Source organism: Pelobates fuscus, chromosome 5, assembly GCF_036172605.1.
Source record: "Pelobates fuscus isolate aPelFus1 chromosome 5, aPelFus1.pri, whole genome shotgun sequence".
Taxonomy (NCBI): Eukaryota; Metazoa; Chordata; class Amphibia; order Anura; family Pelobatidae; genus Pelobates; species Pelobates fuscus.
This window is the reverse complement of record NC_086321.1, coordinates 319,681,252-319,700,985: the sequence shown is the minus strand read 5'-3', so window position 1 is coordinate 319,700,985 and position 19,734 is coordinate 319,681,252. Positions and strand designations below refer to the sequence as shown.

Genomic DNA, 19,734 nt, shown 5'->3' with positions numbered 1-19,734 from the left:
TATGGTTTTCTTGACGGTCCTCTTTAGCTGTCAGGAGCCCACATCAGTGTTGTAGTCTCGTGCAAGTGCGAGTGTACAACACTGAGGTCTAAGGAGGATCCCACATCCTCCATAGACAGAACCTTTTTTCCTATAGTCGTCACTGGAGTAAACAATGAATCAGACAAATGCAGGGCATGAGGAAAACTTATTATTCTGAAAATGAAAGCTTCACCTGGTTCTAAATATTACGTTTATAGTTTTTATGTAGCAAACCATGAAGTAAATTAAGTCTTATATTAGTGATTTAAATCATAATGTAAATCATAATTTAAATCAAATCCCCCCCCCCCATCCCCCCCAAAAAATGTAAATATAAAGGAACCTATTGGGTTCTTTGAGTGCCTACACCTCAAAACACCATAAATCACATGCTGTAGCAGTTATAGTGTCAGGAAAGCCCTGGCACACTTCTGGAGATGCTAAAAGTGACAGCCCTTAGAGGTGGCGTTAGCCAGCAGTGTAAACACTTCCTTTTCTCAGGGACAGACTATTTGCCCCAGAAACATTACATTTAGTTGTAGTGGTTCTGGTATATATAGTCTCTATTTATAATAAAAACAATTTTTTATCTTGGCTTTGAAGCAGTACGCATGAATATTTGCTCTATGCAGGACAGGTAACCTAGGAACAGGTTAAATCAAAAAAGTAAAAAAAAGATATTTAAGTATTTGTCGCCATGCACTTCCTTTCATAAGAATAATGCAAACACGCTGTATGCCAAATATAAATGTAATAAGTAGGGAAGGAAGTTGTACTGCCACAAATTATCTTTTTCCTGTCGTACTCAGGCAGTACACATGGGATATTGCAAAAACTATAATATACAATAGGTTGGGTCAGGTCTTACGGCCAAGACATCCAGCCTATAGTGTTTTTCAAAAGTATTATGAAACAGCAGGTTGCTGCCATGTAGATCACGTCAAGAGATGCACAAGATATTTCGTCCCAAAACAATTTGTGTTTTTATATCTTTCCTAGAGAAATATTTACGGATTACTAAAGACTTTTCATTTGTGACTGTGTGGGTTCAGAACTTCAACTCTTACACGAATAAACAGGCCTAAAACTCACACACCACTGCAAGACAGGGGGGCACATAGCGCAATCACTAGTAGTGAAGTTCTACTCACCGGGGCTGAATTTTCACTCAACAATGGCTAGTGGGCGAGGGGAAATTTTAGAAGCTTCTATTCTTTAATACCATTAAAATGTATAGATATATTTTCATCTTTAGTCCTTGCAAAATGTAGGCAAGTTTACTTCTTGGTTAAAGAGGCACTTAGACCACTTAATCTCACCGAAGTGGTCTGGATGCAGTGTCTCTGTCACCTAGTTGTGCATGAGGACATCCAGCATTTTCTATGGGGAAGGCCTAATATGCTCGGCACTGACATCAGCGAAAGAGGAGCTGTACCCAGTATCGAGTGGCATCTATGCTGGAATTCGGTAAGTGTTCAAAGGGTTATTTACATCGCGAGGCGCAAGTCCCACACTTTAGTGTTGCGAATACATCTTTGTATTGTAATCTAAACGCGTTTGCTTGCTGGTTTAAAAAGAAAAGAATAAAAAATATCGAGGGATGCATTTCCCTTTTAATATGCTGAGAGCACTAAAGTATATTTAAACACGCTTGCCACTGCGATCAGTTTTGAAATCTGTAACTAAGAGCTTACACATTGATTACCATGAGCAAATATTTACACACTCACTCACAATTTCCACAAAATCAAATGCGGAGCTAACAAAAACTTATTTTTTTGGTGTCAGTTTAATCCCTGTGGGCACATTGCACGTGTTGTGGTCGTTTCGAAGGCAAGATTAGATTGGTAACCATTTACATACACAGACACTGCACTGTACAGAACAAGTTCCAGCCCCGGAGTCCACCCCCATTCCTGGTGAATTCTGGATGCAAGGTGGGCCTAGTGCCAAATATTTTAGTTACAAACGTACGGAGTCTGGAAGGGCACTGGGCAAGAAGGAGTATGACTGGTCTGTACTTATCACTATACATGGGAAATAGTCCAGGCCTGTACCCAGGAGAGATTTTTATTCTACCTCTACATGGGGAAGTAAGGAGAGAAAGTGCTACGCACAAACATAATGCAGCACAAATTTACCTCTCAATATGGGTAAAGCAAACCCAGTCTTCTGGCATGGAAAATGTTCCTTTGACTTGTCGACAGCCTATAAGAGCCAGACTGTCCAACTGAAAACTGGAGAAATTCCAAGTACTAAAGAGTTGGATGGAACACTCTGCATATATTATGTGTTAGCATGCCAAACTTCCCAAGGAAAGGTTCAATGTCTAAAGAAACACTCCCAAATCAGAACAACATACGCTCATTTAAAGATGGGCAAAGGAGTGGCCAAACTACTTTAGTATGAAAAGGTTTTAGTCGAGCGGCTGGTGATCAGCTGACGGTCTGTCAACAGATTGATATAGATAAAACATCACAAGTAAATGTGTTTCTAGTCTAATAAAAGTTGTAAAAGCGAAAAAGTCAAATAATTACGTTGCAGTTAGAAAGTTATTTAAACCTCTATTATTATTATTATTATCATCGCCATTTATATAGCGCCAACATTTTCCGTAGCGCTTTACAATATTATGAGAGGGGGGATTTAACGATAAATAGGACAATTACAAGAACATTTACAGGAACGATAGGTTGAAGAGGACCCTGCTCAACTCTACCTTCAAGGTGATTATAAGCGGTTAATTCATATACTAACTAAACTATACAATTACACGACAATCCATATATATTACTAGCAAATGTAAAAAGTTATTTCCCTTTTATTTTGCCTGACTTGTTAACAGTACCTATATAAGTAAGGACTACAATTATTGGGTCCAGAGGCAGCAGTGCAAGGAAATCCAATAACTCCTAGCGTGTACCAGAATGGTAAAAATTTGTTGGATGTAATGCAAGCAATTTTAGAGACCGCAAGTTTGCTGCCCTTATCATATCCAATAAAAATAAATAAAAATAAGTTTGCGCTTTTATATTGTGGCTTCTGCGTAAGCCTTCAAGTTGTATTATGCTTGCCTTACCTATCGCGTGCAAAAATAAAGAATTTAAAAAAATAAATAAATAAATAAATAAAAATAGGAAGTTTGCAGCAGAGTAATACTCAGAATTGACTCTCAGCCAATCTAATATTTTCCTATGGAAAAGCAATGGATTGGCTGAAATCAATTCTAGTTGGAATAAAGGTGAGCTACAGCAATAAGAAATATCGTTATTTTAGAATTATATGATTTAACTGTATTTACTAAATGTGGGCATTATGCTCAAATGTAGACATTCCTTTAACATTCTATTGGCATTTTAGTAACCTGCCCTGCAAGTAACACCTTCAAAGTCCTTGCAAATACCTACAGGCAAGTTATCTAACAATTTTTATTTATAAATATCACTTTTGTAATATATTGTGCTTTCATATTAACATTTTGGACCCTTGCATTATTGCAAGATAAAGGACATGGTTGTGTAAAGTATTAGATTTTTTCCAAATACTTTTATAAAGGATGAACAACAAAATGAAGTGAAAAAATGAACATTTTGTAAATTTACATACTTTTAATTTTTTTGTCTGCAAAGCAATCTGTTTACAAAATTACAATATGTTCATGCAAGCTCTGCAACCCTTTTGTTTCATATAAGTGTTTACTATTTATTTTTATTTTTTTTAAATTAAAGAGAGCTCGGTATTGAAGGGTTTAAAGCAGGGGTCCTCAAACTTTTTAAACAGGGGGCCAGTTCACGGTCCCTCAGACACTGTTGGGGGCCGGACTATAAAAAAAAAATATGAACGAATTCCTATGCACACTGCACACAAACGCATAAGGGCATACATACATAAACAGAGAGAGACAAACATACAGATACAGGCATACAGATAGACAGACAAACACAGATACAGACAGGCAGACATGCATGCATACAAGCATACATACACGCAGACAGGCACACAGGCACACAGGCGCAGGCACACAGGCGCAGGCGCGCAGGCACGCAGACAGACAGGCGCAGGCACGCAGACAGACAGGCGCAGGCACGCAGACAGACAGGAGCAGGCACGCAGACAGACAGGAGCAGGCACGCAGACAGACAGGCGCAGGCACGCAGACAGACAGGCGCAGGCACGCAGACAGACAGGCGCAGGCACGCAGACAGACAGGCAGAGGCACGCAGACAGACAGGCAGAGGCACGCAGACAGACAGGCAGAGGCACGCAGACAGACAGGCAGAGGCACGCAGACAGAGAGGCAGAGGCACGCAGACAGAGAGGCAGAGGCACGCAGACAGACAGGCAGAGGCACGCAGACAGACAGGCAGAGGCACGCAGACAGACAGAGGCACGCAGACAGACAGGCAGAGGCACGCAGACAGACAGGGGCACGCAGACAGACAGGCAGAGGCACGCAGACAGACAGGCAGAGGCACGCAGACAGACAGGCAGAGGCACGCAGACAGACAGGCAGAGGCACGCAGACAGACAGGCAGAGGCACGCAGACAGACAGGCAGAGGCACGCAGACAGACAGGCAGAGGCACGCAGACAGACAGGCAGAGGCACGCAGACAGACAGGCAGAGGCATACAGACAGACAGGCAGAGGCATGCATACACACACACTAACATACACACACACACACACACACACACTGACATACATACACACACACAGGCATAGAAATAGAAAAAGAAAAGTCCTGCGCTCACTCCCATCACTCCTGGGTGGCAGCAATGACCAAAGTTCACATCAGCTCCGATACCTGTAGTAAAAACCAAAGAAAAAAGTTACCTGCGCTCTCTCCTCAATCCCTATGTATATTTAAACAAATGGAGGTAATTTAGTTACTCCAATGGCCACTGGAGGGAATGCCCGCCTGCCAGCATCAAGGCAGACCCCCCTAGACGGGTCCTACTCTGACCCTTCAACTTGCTTCCTTGAGCTTCTGGCAAAAATCTCTAATGAGACAGAAAGGGGTATTTTTTATATACACACAGGCATTCATACACATATAGACATACACACACACACAGATACTTTTGCTTACTTTTTTGCAGGAGGGTGGCTGTGGCTGATGGGAGTCGGCGTGGTTCCTGCGGCCTGGCTCTCTTCCCTCCCGCGTGGAGGGAGCTGGGAGGAAGTGATCACCGGCCGTCACTTCCTCCCAGCAGTACTGGTGGCTGCGTTTTTTTTTGTTTGTTTTTTTTAAAGGGGTCCAGTCGCGCTATTGTACGGCCGCAGCGCTGACCAGGCCCCTAAAGATATAGTGCCCATCGGGTGGCCCTGAGTGGTTGGGCCGGGTTTAGGACCCTGGCGGGCCGGATGTGGCCAGCGAGCCGTAGTTTGAGGACCCCTGGTTTAAAGGACTGTATGCAGCTCACACTTTAAGAGCTACAGCTCATCAGCCAACCCGTGGCCACTAAATGTGGCCCTAGTTGAGAGAGGAAAGTTTTCTAAGCACCCAGAAGCCCCTGGTAAGCACCCAGAAGTGTCTAGTAGACAGCCACTAGAGGAGGAGTTAACCCCAGCAGGTAATTATTGCAGTTCATAAAAACTGCAATAATAACAACGTGCGCAGGGTTAAGGGGGATTTGGCACCCAGACCACTTCAATGAGCTAAAGTGGTCAGGGTGCTGCCTACAGTGTCCTTTTAATCTTGAATTGCTGTTGTGGCCATTTTCATGTGTCTTTGTAACTTGTCATATAGATCTCTGCATGTTGAGATGCAGACTCTGTTCAACAGTGACAATGTCATTGGCACCAATGACATCCGGAGCACATCCTGAGTGATGAAAGTCTCATATTACCCCATAGTCCTTGACATTAAAAACTCAATGCAGAATATCATTAGTGAATGATAATCAAAGTTCCCAGATTTAAAGGGATACTATAGTCACCAGAACTACAGCTTACTGTATTTGTTCTGGTGAGTAGAATCATTCCATTTAGGCTTTTCGCAGTAAACATTGCATTTTTTCAGAGAAAATGAGGTGTTTACATTACAGCCTAGGCCGGATTACTGCATACCACTGACCCAGGAAGCACCTCTAGTAGCCATCTGAGCAATGTCCAGTGGAGGTATCTAGGCAACCTTCGGCTCTCCAGATGTTTTGGACTACACCTCCCATGATGCTTTGCCAGCATTATGTGTGTAAGAGCATTATGGGGGATGTAGTCCACAACATCTGGAGAGCCGAAGGTTGCCTAGATACCTCCACTGGACATTGCTCAGATGGCTACTAGAGGTGCTTCCTGGGTCAGTGGTATGCAGTACTGCCTTTCAGTGTCTCCACCCTCTGCATGGAGACACTTAACTTTCCAAATAGAGATGCTGATTGGCAAGGGTCAGAGCCAGCAGCAGCAGAGTGGAATAAAGGTAAGATTTTACTATACTGTATTTACTGTATACTGTATTTAGGAGGCAAGGGAGAGGGGGCAGAGAGTGTTTTTAACAATATAGGATCAGGAACACAAACATGTATTCCTGTAAGTGAAAAGTGAGATGGTATGGTGTAACAAATAGGAAAGTTTATCCATCAATCCGAAATCCTTAAAGGACCACTCTAGTGCCAGGAAAACATACCCGCCGGGCTCTGGAGAGAGGAAGGGGTTAAACTTACCTCTTTTTCCAGCGCCGGGCGGGGAGCTTTCCTCCTCCTCTCCATCTTGATCGCGACGTCATCGGCTGAATGCGCATGCGCGGCAGGAGCCGCGCTCGCATTCAGCCGGTCGCATAGGAAAGCATTTACAATGCTTTCCTATGGACGCTTGCGTGCTCTCACTGTGATTTTCACAGTGAGAATCACGCAAGCGCCTCTAGCGGCTGTCAGTGAGACAGCCACTAGAGGATTTGGAGGCTGGATTAACCCTCATTATAAACATAGCAGTCTCTCTGAAACTGCTATGTTTATAAAAAAAAAGGGTTAATCCTAGAGGTACCTGGCACCCAGACCACTTCATTAAGCTGAAGTCGTCTGGGTGCCTAGAGTGGTCCTTTAATTATGCCCTTAACTACAAAAATAAGAGGGAGGTAGCCAGATAGCCAAAATATGCACCTCATTCGCAAGAAGAATTGTGCTGCAAGGCAGAAGCTCTGTAGGCTAGTGCCCCCCAGCCACCCTTTCCAGCTTTCCCCTGCCAACCAAACAAATACAAGACTGAGACACAGAACTCTTATACTTATCTTATATGTAACAAGATCACTGCTAAGTGTATCACTAGAGAGGTTTCCTGGGTAACCATTCTACTGATGTAGTGCTGCTGGTTAAGAATTCTGATCAGATAATACTACATGCATCTCTGTTTGGCTACTAAAACCATCTGGTGCTTATTCAATATACACTTTATAAAGTAGTGTTCATAGTGAATTTAAATGAAATGAAATCAATTTAAAATCACTAGTCAGTAAGACAATTGAAATCATAATCTTTAAACGTAAAGCCTCATTCTTGCTGGTTATTATAAACTTGAATATATGCAACCAGATGAAGATTTCAGATTTAGAATAATAACCAGATTAGTCTAACGGTTATATCAGAACTGATGTGGTTTATATACCATTAGAAATTATGATTAGATTATTGCAAGGAGACTTATCTCCAGTTTCATATTGTAATCACTTATATTTGGAGAGCAAATTAAACTAAAAAACGTGTTTATTGCGTGTACATAGATTTACAGAACAAGCGGGATTAAGGTATTTTTCTGACATTTGTGGGTAACTTTTAAATCAGAGATAACATTACAGGAAAGCATCGGAGTAGAAATGATATAGTAGGCGGAGCTTTGACGTAGCTTTGGGAATTAACATCTTTATCTCAATTTATAAACATGCAAATTTTGCTAAAAAAAATTAGCACTTTTATAAAATGTTTATAGTGCACTCTCCCAGACATCCATTAGACAGCTACGAGAGTGCTCTTCCACACTTCTTTGTTCCCCAAAACCAATCAGATGTGAATGCTTCTCATACAAAAGGACTGGTTTCAGTGACTCTCTGTGTGAAGCACAGCGGATATAATATGACTGTTGCAATTTTACACACCATGACTGTAATGTTTACCTTTTGGACCTCTTCAACAAAGCACCCTTAGCCAGGTGTGCCTTACATCCAGGGAACGCTGACCAGTAACTAGGATCTGACATCCTTTCCTCAGCTTTACTGTCAACTGAAGACGCTAATGGTCAATCCAAATTGGACTCTTGGGTCTTCATGAATGTTTCCACTTCTCCATCACAAAAAACGTTGATATAGAGAAGTTTAGGTCCTTTGACAAAATCCAGGGCATTGAGCAACAAAGGGTTTTTTTCCCCTCAAGAAAATAAATCTTCTCTACCCAGACAAAGAGTCACTTATATCCAAAAGATTAAAAAAAAAAAAAACATTCTTCCAGATTATGAACAACTGCATATGCTATCATGATGTCACATTCAAAGAATGTTGTGTATGATTGTAAATGTTCTCACAGGAAACTGTACCAATATTTGATCCTTCAAATATACAAAATATAAAATAAAGGGGGGGGGGGGGGGGAATACAAAAACTACACATTAGGGGTCACCCACAACAAAAAAAAAAGTGGTGGAGAGCAGAAACAAAAGATGGGGATGTAACAATGTGGGCAGGGATTTAGAGTAACAGACTGTTAATTTGAGAAGTGTGAAGGATATGATCTAGTTAGCTACTTTGGATGCCAGTACAGAAAAGGAAGCTCTGGAGAGGCTCACTTAGCAGAGGACCATCACCAAGCTTGAGAGGGTAACTGGGCCTTGGACTTGCCACAATGCCTGCTGGCTCTCACACTACCATTAGGTCAGGCAGCTATCGTATTGGACATGGTATCCATTCCCCTACCACGTCTGCCAAATGTTGCCAACATTTAATGGGATCCCATCGGCGAGTGATGGTAATGTTAGAGCACCGCCGCTACCTACGTTAGCTGCATTGGACCCATCACGCTGAGAAAGTGCTACATCCTGGAGCTCCCCCCTCTAAATAAAATGCCTTACTTCCAATCGATATATCGAAACCAGACCCGAAGCACGCAGGCGGTTCGTGCAGGTATTCTGGGACAGCGATAACATTGGCCGCGTTCTAATTCCAGAACCATTCGAATGCTCCCTTCCAACAGAGAAAAAGCCCTACTCCCGCCGGCAAAACTAACGAGGGGCTTCAACGGCAGGAAGCTAGGGCTGTGACGTAACCAGGGGCGGGTTTACTGCAAGTAACCCTTTCAGTGCGGGAGAGGAACTGTAGTAGCAGGTTTTCTTGACCCCCTGTTTGCATTTCAGGAGTTTTTTGTTGTTGTCATCTAGTACTACAGAGTGGACTCTGCTCTATTAGGAGACTGTTGTCCTATATTATAACTGTTGCTACATTTTGTCTTTTTATAATATTTACATTATATCTCCTTTTTGGCATATTACGGATTTATGCACTGGTGTCCTATTCTGAGATTTTCTATAATATGTTGAATATTGGTGTGCTTTTTATTGGCAAGCATTATAGCTTAGAGCGGTTTAATAAAATGACATTGTAATTAAATTATATTTTAGCTATTATTTTTAGCTCATAAGTATTATTGTTTCAAAAAAAATCTATTTAATTTTTATTTTACTTTGGACTTTTTACATGGTGTTTTTTTTCACCCTGTATGTTTCTTTTATGCTTTTTATAAAGTACTTTTAATTTTTTTTTTACCAGAGAGTTTTAGAGCAGCATCTAGTAGACAAGTCGTTTAGTTTTTATGGTTTTCAGGGGAGGTTTTATTCCTGACTCTGGGGTATATTTAAAATTGATAATGGTTTTATGGCGTTGTTCTACCCTTGTGGTGTAATTATGTAGAACGCTTAGTAACAGTAGTGAAGAGACTCCCTGTGCACGCGCGTTTTTTTGGTGCCCATAACATAAGATTTTCCTCTGAGGACGAGTATAAAAAGGACATTTGGCTGCAATAATTAATGCATACCTACTGTCATAGTTTGTTATGTGTTCCTAGAAATGTGGTATATTGAGCTTAGTGTGTCGGAGAGAATGGAAGTTTGTGTGGATATTATCATTAGCATTTATTTAGCTTGTTCTGCAGCACTTAATTATATAGTGAGGATATAACCGCAATCAACTGACAAAGAAACTGACAGATACAAGGCGTGAAGAGGGTACTTCCTGGAGTTTAAAATCTATTACACAGAAACATGCGTCTATCAAGTTCAGTCTCTCACATTTGTTTTTGCTGTTGATCCAAAAGTAGGCAAAACACCTAGTCTGAAATGCTTTCAATTTTGCAACAAACAAGGAAAAAAATCCTTCTTGATCCCAAAATGGCAGTCAGATATCTCCTTGGACCTCCCACTGGCTCTTAAAATATTATTATTATTATTATTATTATTATTATTAATATTATTATTATTACTATTATTATTATTATTATTTTAAGAGTCAACATATTCAGTAATGCTGAACAGTAGTCCAGAAGATTGAATAGATATACCATAATATTATTTTCCATGGCAGCATCACAGATGGAGATTCACCTAAGCTACAGGACTGGAGTTATAAATACAATTACACAATTAAGATTTAAATATTCCCTATCTCCCTCCTTCCCAATTCCCATTGGTCTCATTATAACCATAGAAAAAAAAAAACAATATAACTGAGGGAAGGGATCCTGTGATGCTGTAATGGAAAAAGCAGGAAAAGAGTGTCTGGATTCTGTTTTTCTGACTAACCATAGCAGCAGATGAGATTATACCATTGTGTCAATGAAGGGTACGACACCATATTGCTGCAGAATATAGACATATATTGCCAAACTTGGAGTCCTTTACTGCAGTGTTAATTTTGTCGACTAACAATTTTAGTCAGATTTTAGTCAACTAAAATGTCTGAGATTTAGTCAACTAAAACTTGATTAAAACAATTCAGATTACTAAAATACAACTAAAACGAAAATGGCTTTTTAGTCAAAAGACTATGACTAAACTAATTGAAATTTGCCACCAAAATTAACACTGGCGCAGGTAAGACACATGGGCGAGGGAGCAGCGGAAATTAGATAAAAGGGGGCCTGAGGGATTGAAACACATGGGGGGCTGGGAGAGTGAGACACATGAGGGGCTGAAAGAATGAAACACATGAGAGGGCTGGGATAATAAGACACATGGAGGTACTGGGGGGAATGAGACAAGGTGCTGGGGGGAAGAGACCTACAAATGGGGCTATGGAGAGAAAGACACACAGAGGGGCTGGGAGGGGGGCAAAGAGCCACGATGGGCTGGGGAAGGGGCAAAAGAGACAGACAGGGGATTGAGGGGTAGACACCCAGAGAGGCCTGGGGGGACACACAAAGAGACACAGAGGGGTGGGGAATGAGATAAAAGACAGATAAGATAAGATTTCCAATATTTGGGAATTATGGTTACGGCGAACCCTCAGAATATATTAGAAATTAATTTTCTAAAACTACTTAAACATACTAATAAGATTTTAAGGGAATGGCGCCCTTTGGAAATTTCATGATGGGGAAGAGTCAACACAGTAAAAGCATATGTTATTCCCAAATGGACTTATTTGTTCAATATGATCCCACTGAAAGTTCCAAAACCATGGTTGGACATGCTCCAACATTCTTTTTCTAATTTTATCTGGAAAGGGAAAACACCAAGAATAAAATCCCAAATTTTAACAAAAAAAACTAATCAAGGAGGAATGGCCTTTCCACTAATTAAAGATATATATAGCGCTAACATAATCTCCCATATACATAAGTTTTATAGCTCTGATTCAAGAAAACAACCCTGGTATCAGATAGAATCAATAAGGATAAAAGAGAAAGATCTTTCGCTTATGATTTGGGATGATATAACTAATTATAATACACATTTAATGCAGGCCAACTCTATGATCGTATCTCATCTGATCGGAGAATGGCAACGAATTAAAAAATTACTCAAGATATCAACAAAGATAATTGAAGGAGCAAACATAAGAGTTATTGAAAGGATTATCCCTGATATGAATCTCTCTAAATGGAGATCTGAAAGAGAGATTTATGTCAATAAATCAAAAAATTAGATTTATGTCAATAAATAAAAAGCTGCTGCCATTTAAGGATCTTAAATTTAACTTAAACATTCCTGATACAGAGATATTCTCCTATTTCAGAGCTAGAGGATTTATAAATGAATATCTATTAAAAAGAGATAACGGTTTAAATAACTTGGTATATAAGATTTTTGAGAAGGAAACAACAAAACCGATATGCTCCTTGGCTACAGATCTGATCAGACAAGTTTATTCAGACATTTACCCCACGGCCAAAAAACAATGGGAAAAAGATCTCAACATAGTATTGACTGATAAGGACTGGTGTACACCCATGAAAATACTGAGAAAACATATACATTGTCTAAACTTAATAGAAACTTTTTTTAAAGTTTATCACAGGTGGTACTTAGTTCCAACGAGATTAGCTAAAATATCCACATCTAATTCTTCTCTATGTTGGAGATGCCACAAGCATGAAGGGGATATGCTACATGTATGGTGGAGTTGCCCAAAAATGTCTAACTTATGGGATTCAATTTACTCTTTCTTAGAGTTTTTTTAACATTAAAGTTAAAAAATACCCACATACGGGCTTACTTCACCTTAGATGGGACAGACTCCTAAAAGATCAGCTAATATTAACTATCCACTCTTTTATAGCGGCGAAGATATTAATAGCAAGAACCTGGAAACAAACTCATACACCTGACAGTAGACAGTTTATAACCCAATTATTATACCAGCTCGAAATGGAAAGAGGAGTTGCTTACTCTAACAATGGCAGAAAACATATTCATCACTTTGATAATTGGATATCCAAAATCAAAGACTGTTTCAGTTGATTTAACTATTTCTCTTCTCTTATTTAAATATTGTTTAATGTTAATCATCCTGATACCAGTTGTGTAAAATATATAGGACACGGTTCCTATATAGTAAATTTAGTTCGAAATGGAAAGAGGAGCTCTATACTTAAATAATGATAGAAAGTATACTCATCATTCTGATAATATGATATCTAAGTTTAAAGATCGCCCTAGATAACCCGCCCATTGCTACTACTTCCTGTTACCTCCAAGTATTGTTAAATGTTTGTTGTGTTATGTTATATTCTGATGCCATCTGGGTAAAGTATATAATGTAGGTTACCTACATCGCATCAGAATTCTATGTAGCTGAATGTATATATTTGTATGTAATATTTTATGGTAGTGTCCTTGTTTGTTTATACAACTGTGTAATTGAAAAGGAATTGTTTCCAAGAATGAAAAGCATTAAATACTAAAAGACAGATAAGAGGCTTTAACTAAACCCATTAGATTTTAGTTTTGTCAACTAAAATCTACTAGAGATTTAGTTGAATAAAACAATTCACATGACTAAAATACAACTAAAACTAAAATAGCTTTTTAGTCAAAAGACTAAGACTAAAACTAAATTGAAATTTGCTGCCAAAATTAGCACTGCTCAATGGAACGGTCATTTAGATGGTAGTGTTTGACTAAATTGTTTTTAGAAGAACATGATGCTGCGTAGCAATGTTTTCTACCCATACCTTTCCCATAGATGCCAAAGAGGTAGACACAGGCCTAGTTGAGTTAGCTTTCAGATGAGGAGAATCTGTAGATCCTGCCGACGCGTATGCCTTAGAGGCTGGTTCACTGTTCCTTGAACATAAGAAATGACAAAAGGCTGGGAAGTCTTGCAGAACTCCAAAGTTTGATCCAAATATCTTCTAAGATATCTTAGAACATCTAGAAGATGTCACTTGGTTTCTTCCTCTGAGGTCAGATTTGGAAAAAAGGAAGATAGGATTGGGATAAGTGAAACTTAAATACAACCTTAGGGAGAAATTCAGGAACTGGACATATAATAACTACCTCATGGTTCTTCTCTTGACTGGGGACTGGATTTCCAAAAATGTTTTAGCAGTAGTAATAGCTTTCATAAAAACTTTTTAACAAGAAAATAGAAATTTACAGGCTAGGTTTAAAATGTGATTTAGATAGGCATTCTAAAGTTGTTGGAAGACCCAATTTAGGATAAAACGTCTTGGAAGTAATCTGATATGAATAAGAGCCTTGAAAACCTTTGCATTACCTGATCTGACGCCCACTATGTGTGAGTGAGAGCTCATAAGGCAGAAACTTGTACTCTGATCTGAGGGTGTTAATGCTTTGACTTTTGTTATTATTATTTTTATTACCATTCATATAGCGCCAACAGATTCCGTAGCGCTTTACAATATTATGAGAGGGGGGATTTAACTATAAACAGGACAATTACAAGAAAACTTACAGGAACGATAGGTTGAAGAGGACCCTGCTCAAACGAGCTTACAGTCTATAGGAGGTGGGGTATAAAACACATTAGGACGGGAAATAACAATCAAATAAGTTGGGAGTGAAGCAGAGCTGGAGGAGAGAGTAAAGTGCTACTTTTTTGGAGAGAGCAAGAGACAGGTATGTGAGGTAAAGGTTACTCTAGGAGGCCATAAGCTTTCCTAAAGAGATGGGTTTTAAGGCACTTCTTAAATGATTGAAGACAAGGGGAGAGTCTGATTGTGGTATGCTGGCTATTTCATGGGAAGGGAGACACCTGCGAGAAGTCCTGCAAGCCTGAGTTGGCCGTTCAGGTGCAAGCAGTGGACAGGAGAAGGTCATGGGCAGAGCAGAGACCGAGAAGGGGCATACCTATGGATCGGTGAAGAGATATAAGAGGGGCTAAAAATGTTCAGTGCTTTAAAGGTATGGGTTAGCACTTTGAACTGAACTCTATAGGATACAGGAAGCCAATGTAAGGACTGATAGAGGGGTAAGGTGTGAGAAGACTAACTAGAGAGGAAAGTCAGTCTGGGGCAGCATTCATTACAGACTGTAGCGGGGCAATACACAATTAGGAGAGGGTTACAATAATCCATGGATAATCCATTACTAGAGCATGGACAAGCTCCTTGGTAGCATTTTGCATAAGAAAGGGGCGGATGCAGGCTATTTTTTTAAGATGGATTATACAGGATTTGGCAACATACCGGATGTGAGGCTCAAAGGTGAGGCCAGAATCAAGTATGACACCATGACAGCGCGCTTGCAAGGATTGACTTATGTGAATACCACTAACTTGAAGGGAGAGCGAAAGAGGAGGATCAGTATTAGGAGGAGGAAAGACAAGGAGCTAAATTTTAGAGAGATTGAGTTTAAAGGACCACTATAGGCACCCAGACCACTTCAGCTTAATGAAGTGGTCTGGGTGCCAGGTCCATCTAGGATTAACCCTTTCTGCTGTAAACATAGCAGTTTCAGAGAAACTGCTATGTTTACAAATGGGTTAATCCAGCCTCTAGTGGCTGTCTCAATGAGAGCCGCTAGAGGCGCCTCCGCGCTTCTCACTGTGATTTTCATAGTGAGAAGACGCCAGCGTCCATAGGAAAGCATTAAGAATGCTTTCCTATGAGACTGGCTGAATGCGTACGCGTCTCTTGGCGCATGTGCATTCAGCCGTTCATGGGAAAGGAGGAGGAGAGTCCCCAGCGCCGGAAATAAAGGTCACCCTAGAGCCCGGCAGGAGGGGAGCCCAAGGGGTGAAGGGGACCCAAGGACCGTATAGAGCCAGGAAAACGAGTATGTTGCAGGACGTCAGGGGAGAGGTCCAGGGAGGAGATATATCTGGGTGTCATCAGCGTACAGGTGGTAGTGGAATCCAAAAGAGGCAATAAGTTTACCAAGAGAGGCAGTATAAAGAGAAAATAGAAGGGGACCCAGGACAGAGCTTTGGGGGACTTCAACTGAGACAGGACGAGGGAAGAAGGTATAATTAGAAAAGGAGACACTGAATAAGCATTTGGATAGATAAGAGAAAAACCACGAGAGGCCAGAGTCACAGAGACCGAGTGATTGAAGAGTTTGAAGAAGGAGAGCATGATCAACGGTGTCAAAAGCAGCAGAGAGGTCAAGAAGAATTAGTGTGGAGTAGTGGCCTTTGGATTTAGCCGCGATTAGGTTGTTAGTAACTTTGATAAGAGCAGTCTCAGTAGAGTAGAGAGGGTGGAAGCAGATTGAAGAGGGTTAAGGAGAGAGTTGGAATTAAGGAAGTGAGACATATACGGGTAAAGACAAGTCTTTCCAGAAGCTTTGAGGAAAAAGGGAGCAGGGATATGGGATGATAGTTAGAGGGGGAGAACAGGTCAATAGATGTTTTTTTTTTCAGGATAGGTACTACAGTGGCATGTTTAAGGTCAGTATGGACAACACCGGAAGAGAGAGCAGTTGAAGGAAGGCACAAGACAAGGGGAGAGAGATCTGATAAGGTGAGATGGGACAGGATTGAGCGGGCAAGTGGTGGGGCTTGTTCAATAGCCGGGGAGAAAGTCTGAAGGGTAGGAACGGTAACGTGGGGAGAATTCTTTCCTTAGCTGTTCAATCTTGTTGGTAAAGTAGCATGCAAAGCTATCGGCTATAAGGTTAGTTTGGGGGGGGGGTGGACACAGCAGGGTGAAGAAGAGAGTTAAATGTGTCAAAGAGACGCCTGGGATTGTGGGAGCAAGAAGGTTGGATGGGAAAGATTGATAATGGAGATGACATACCCTTTATCTGTCCATTCAGTTGTAGCAGGCTCGCTTTCCTCATGTATTTTTTTTTTATTTATTTTTTTATTTTTTTAATTCTTTATTTTTGTAGTGCATGAAGGTATAACAGTGAATGTGTGGTACCCCGACGGCATTCCACACACGTTTTAATGACATTAATAACATTGGGGTATTTAGGTACTTTGCACATTTTAATATATTAACATGAGGGGTCAACTGCATGCGCTGTAGCTTAAAGGAATGTTCAACGCTTGAAACAAGATAAAAATAGAAAAATAAAAAGATAGGTTAAGTTATGCATCAGGATTGTCAGATATTGCTAAGCAGTGGGTCCCTGAGACCTTTTAAAATTCACAAGGATTTGCTAGCCGTTCATCTAGCGTGGTTATAGCAGATTAAATGCCACTAGTAAGGTAATTAATAAGACACTCGTAGTGAGTATTAAGTATGCTAAGATTTCTAGTTAAGAATTCGTTAGGCTCCAGTGAGATTGTGTTAAGTAGTTAAACAGTAGGTTTTTAACTAGCAAGATACACTTGCAGTGTTGTTGCTTGCCTGATTAGTTACGCATGGATAAACATATATAGACATTCTGTAGAGGGTCATAAGAGTCAAGTTAAAGCAAGGGCTCCTAAGCATGTAATAAATCAGGGTAGATCATAGGCAAAAGTACATAGTGTTTGCAGGACTCTGGCACGAACAGGTAAGTCCAGTTAAAGTTCAGCCGACCCCTGATACTGGGAAACGCTGGCGCTCTGTCAGGCAGTTCTTCTGGGTCTCGAGCCCACCTGGGGGTCCACTTATGTCCCTAGTGGGTCGTGAAGGAGCTCTCCGCTGATTTCGTCTCCCTGGGTGTTGTCTCGCTGTATCCCGTCCGGGTCCGCCGCCAGGTGGAAGCTGTGATGCCTTCTGGCAAGTCTCTCGGTCTTTCTCTCGAAGACTTGATTGCTGGGTTTTGTCTCTTTGGCCGGAGGAATCCGGTGTTGCCGAGTGGCAGGTTAGGTGTGCAGGCTTGGTCCCATCTTGGTGTTCAGGAGAGTGACGGCCGGTGCTTGGGAGGCCTGCCAGCTTTACCCGCTGTGGGGAGCTCCGGAGAAGGCGTTGTCTGAGGGCTCTGAACGGGCCACTACTCAGGAGGCGCCGGGTAGCCGGGCGGATCCACGCCGCTACATTCTGCAGTGCTCGTTTAAGGTGCCGACCTTTTGTGTGGAGCCAGAGGTTGTTGCGGAGTCGGTAGAAGAATGTTAGAGTGCATTTAGGCGGTGTGGGGAGAGCATTTCTTCTCGCCGCCATCTTGTCTGCGCTTCTGTGTTCCCGTGCTTGCGGGAGTTTCGTCGCTTTGTGGATACGCATTGTGGGGGTTACCGTCCCCAGCGAGGACCGGGATATCCCCCGCCGGTCCAGGGGGGGGGGCAGCGGGGTAACCTCCGAGTAGGACGTGTGAGCTGGACCTGTGCTGAGGGATCGGCCGCCTCCCCTCTGCCCCAGGCTCCGCTCCAGTGTAGGCCGCATGGCCGGTAAAGATGCTCCCGTGGCTTGTCGTCGTGGGACAGGTATCACCGTGTGCCCCTTAAGGTCCTGCACCCGGTACTGGGCGGTTTGAGCCGTTAACCTGGTCGGATCTCTCTGGGTATCCCGATTTGTGCTCGTTGGCATGGGAGCACTCACTGAGCACGTCCGGCCACCTTGGTAGTCAGGCCCCGCCCCCCCTTTCCTCATGTATTTGTGTCTGTAGTCACCAGTTCCCATTTTGGATCATGTTCTAAAGGTATGTAGATTCTTCTCTTCCTTTCCAACAATTTATGTTTATTCTGATCTCATCTAAGATTATGATGAGTTGGTCCCACTCTTCTTCTTCTGTGTTGAAATGAGCTAGGAAGCACCACTGAAGATCACTTATGTGGCAATCAGTCTCTTTTGTGAGACCTATGGAAGAAGTCATTGAACCCAGATGACTTATTTTCCTGTCTGGAAATTATTTTTCTGCATCTGAAGGATTTTCTTTTCTATTCTCTGGCACTTTTCTAAGTATAGAGAGATACCATATTAATTTAAAGAGTATCTATTAAGAAATACAATCTGTTCTGAAGCATTTGTGATTTTTTTTGTGTGAAATCTATCCATTCAGGATTAATGAGTTCCTGAGTAATAATCAGAGTGTCATAACATGCTTGACTTGCCGATTGAGCTACTATTAGAATGTTATCCAGTAATGACAAAGCTAAATATACTGTTCTCTCGGAAAGGCTATCAGATTGACTAATAGTTGTGAGAAGACTATTGGAGCCAAACTTTATCCAAAAGGTAAGCCTTCAAATTGATAATGTTCCCCTAGATCCCAGAATAATAAATATTTTAACTGGTATATAATGGGCATCATGTGGTGTCACACATATTCAAGGGGGAAAAAATGCTAAGATACAGGCAAAACATGCTGGTGATGTTGTTTTATTTATTTATTTTTAATATTATTTATTTTCCTTCGAAACTTCATATTTTAGTTGATTTACATGAAGGCCTTTATAAATCTAGATCTACGTTTACCCTCAGTGGTGTCCTTTGGTGGGGATATCACTGAATGTTTGATACACAGCGTTAGTAGAATAATATTTCATCGATATTGTTTCATTGTGCCTACAGTCTTCACAACTGAGAGTTTTTTTCCTTCATGCTATCAATTGTTCAATAGACCTACTTCCATATGGATGACAAGTGAAATATGTCCATAATTAATCCTTAAACAGGGATTATACTGGCAGAACTAACCCCAACACTCAAACCTAAGTAGAACCAGAATAGAAGTGCATACTAGACTTTAGAAAGGCTGGGCAAGCACTGAATAGAAAACATAATGTCTGCAACTTCAACAAGAATAATCGTGAACAGGCTGAGGTCAAGGAGTACAGAAAGTGACAAAATGAGAAACAAGACAGGACTTAAGATAACAGAAGTCCAGATTAGTCAAACTAAATAAAGTCAAGACCAAATGATCAAAGGACAATATAACACGCTCTCAGGTACACTAGAAGCTCAACA

The 19,734-nt window shown here is 41.2% G+C and overlaps 1 protein-coding gene across 4 annotated transcripts in view; it reads right to left on the bottom strand.

Annotated features, from left to right (window-relative positions):
- MAST3 (microtubule associated serine/threonine kinase 3) overlaps window positions 1-19,734 on the bottom strand; it is a 163,974-nt gene that overhangs the window by 62,951 nt on the left and 81,289 nt on the right. For 3 of the 4 annotated variants that reach the window (XM_063455581.1, XM_063455582.1, XM_063455583.1), the window contains exon 1: window positions 8,127-8,608. The exons of the other annotated variant lie outside the window; for it this stretch is intronic. In XM_063455581.1, coding sequence (XP_063311651.1) covers window positions 8,127-8,209 — 83 coding nt within the window. In that variant the 5' untranslated portion in view covers window positions 8,210-8,608. Of the gene's footprint in view, window positions 1-8,126; window positions 8,609-19,734 lie in introns of those variants that run through there. 4 annotated transcript variants of the gene reach the window in all.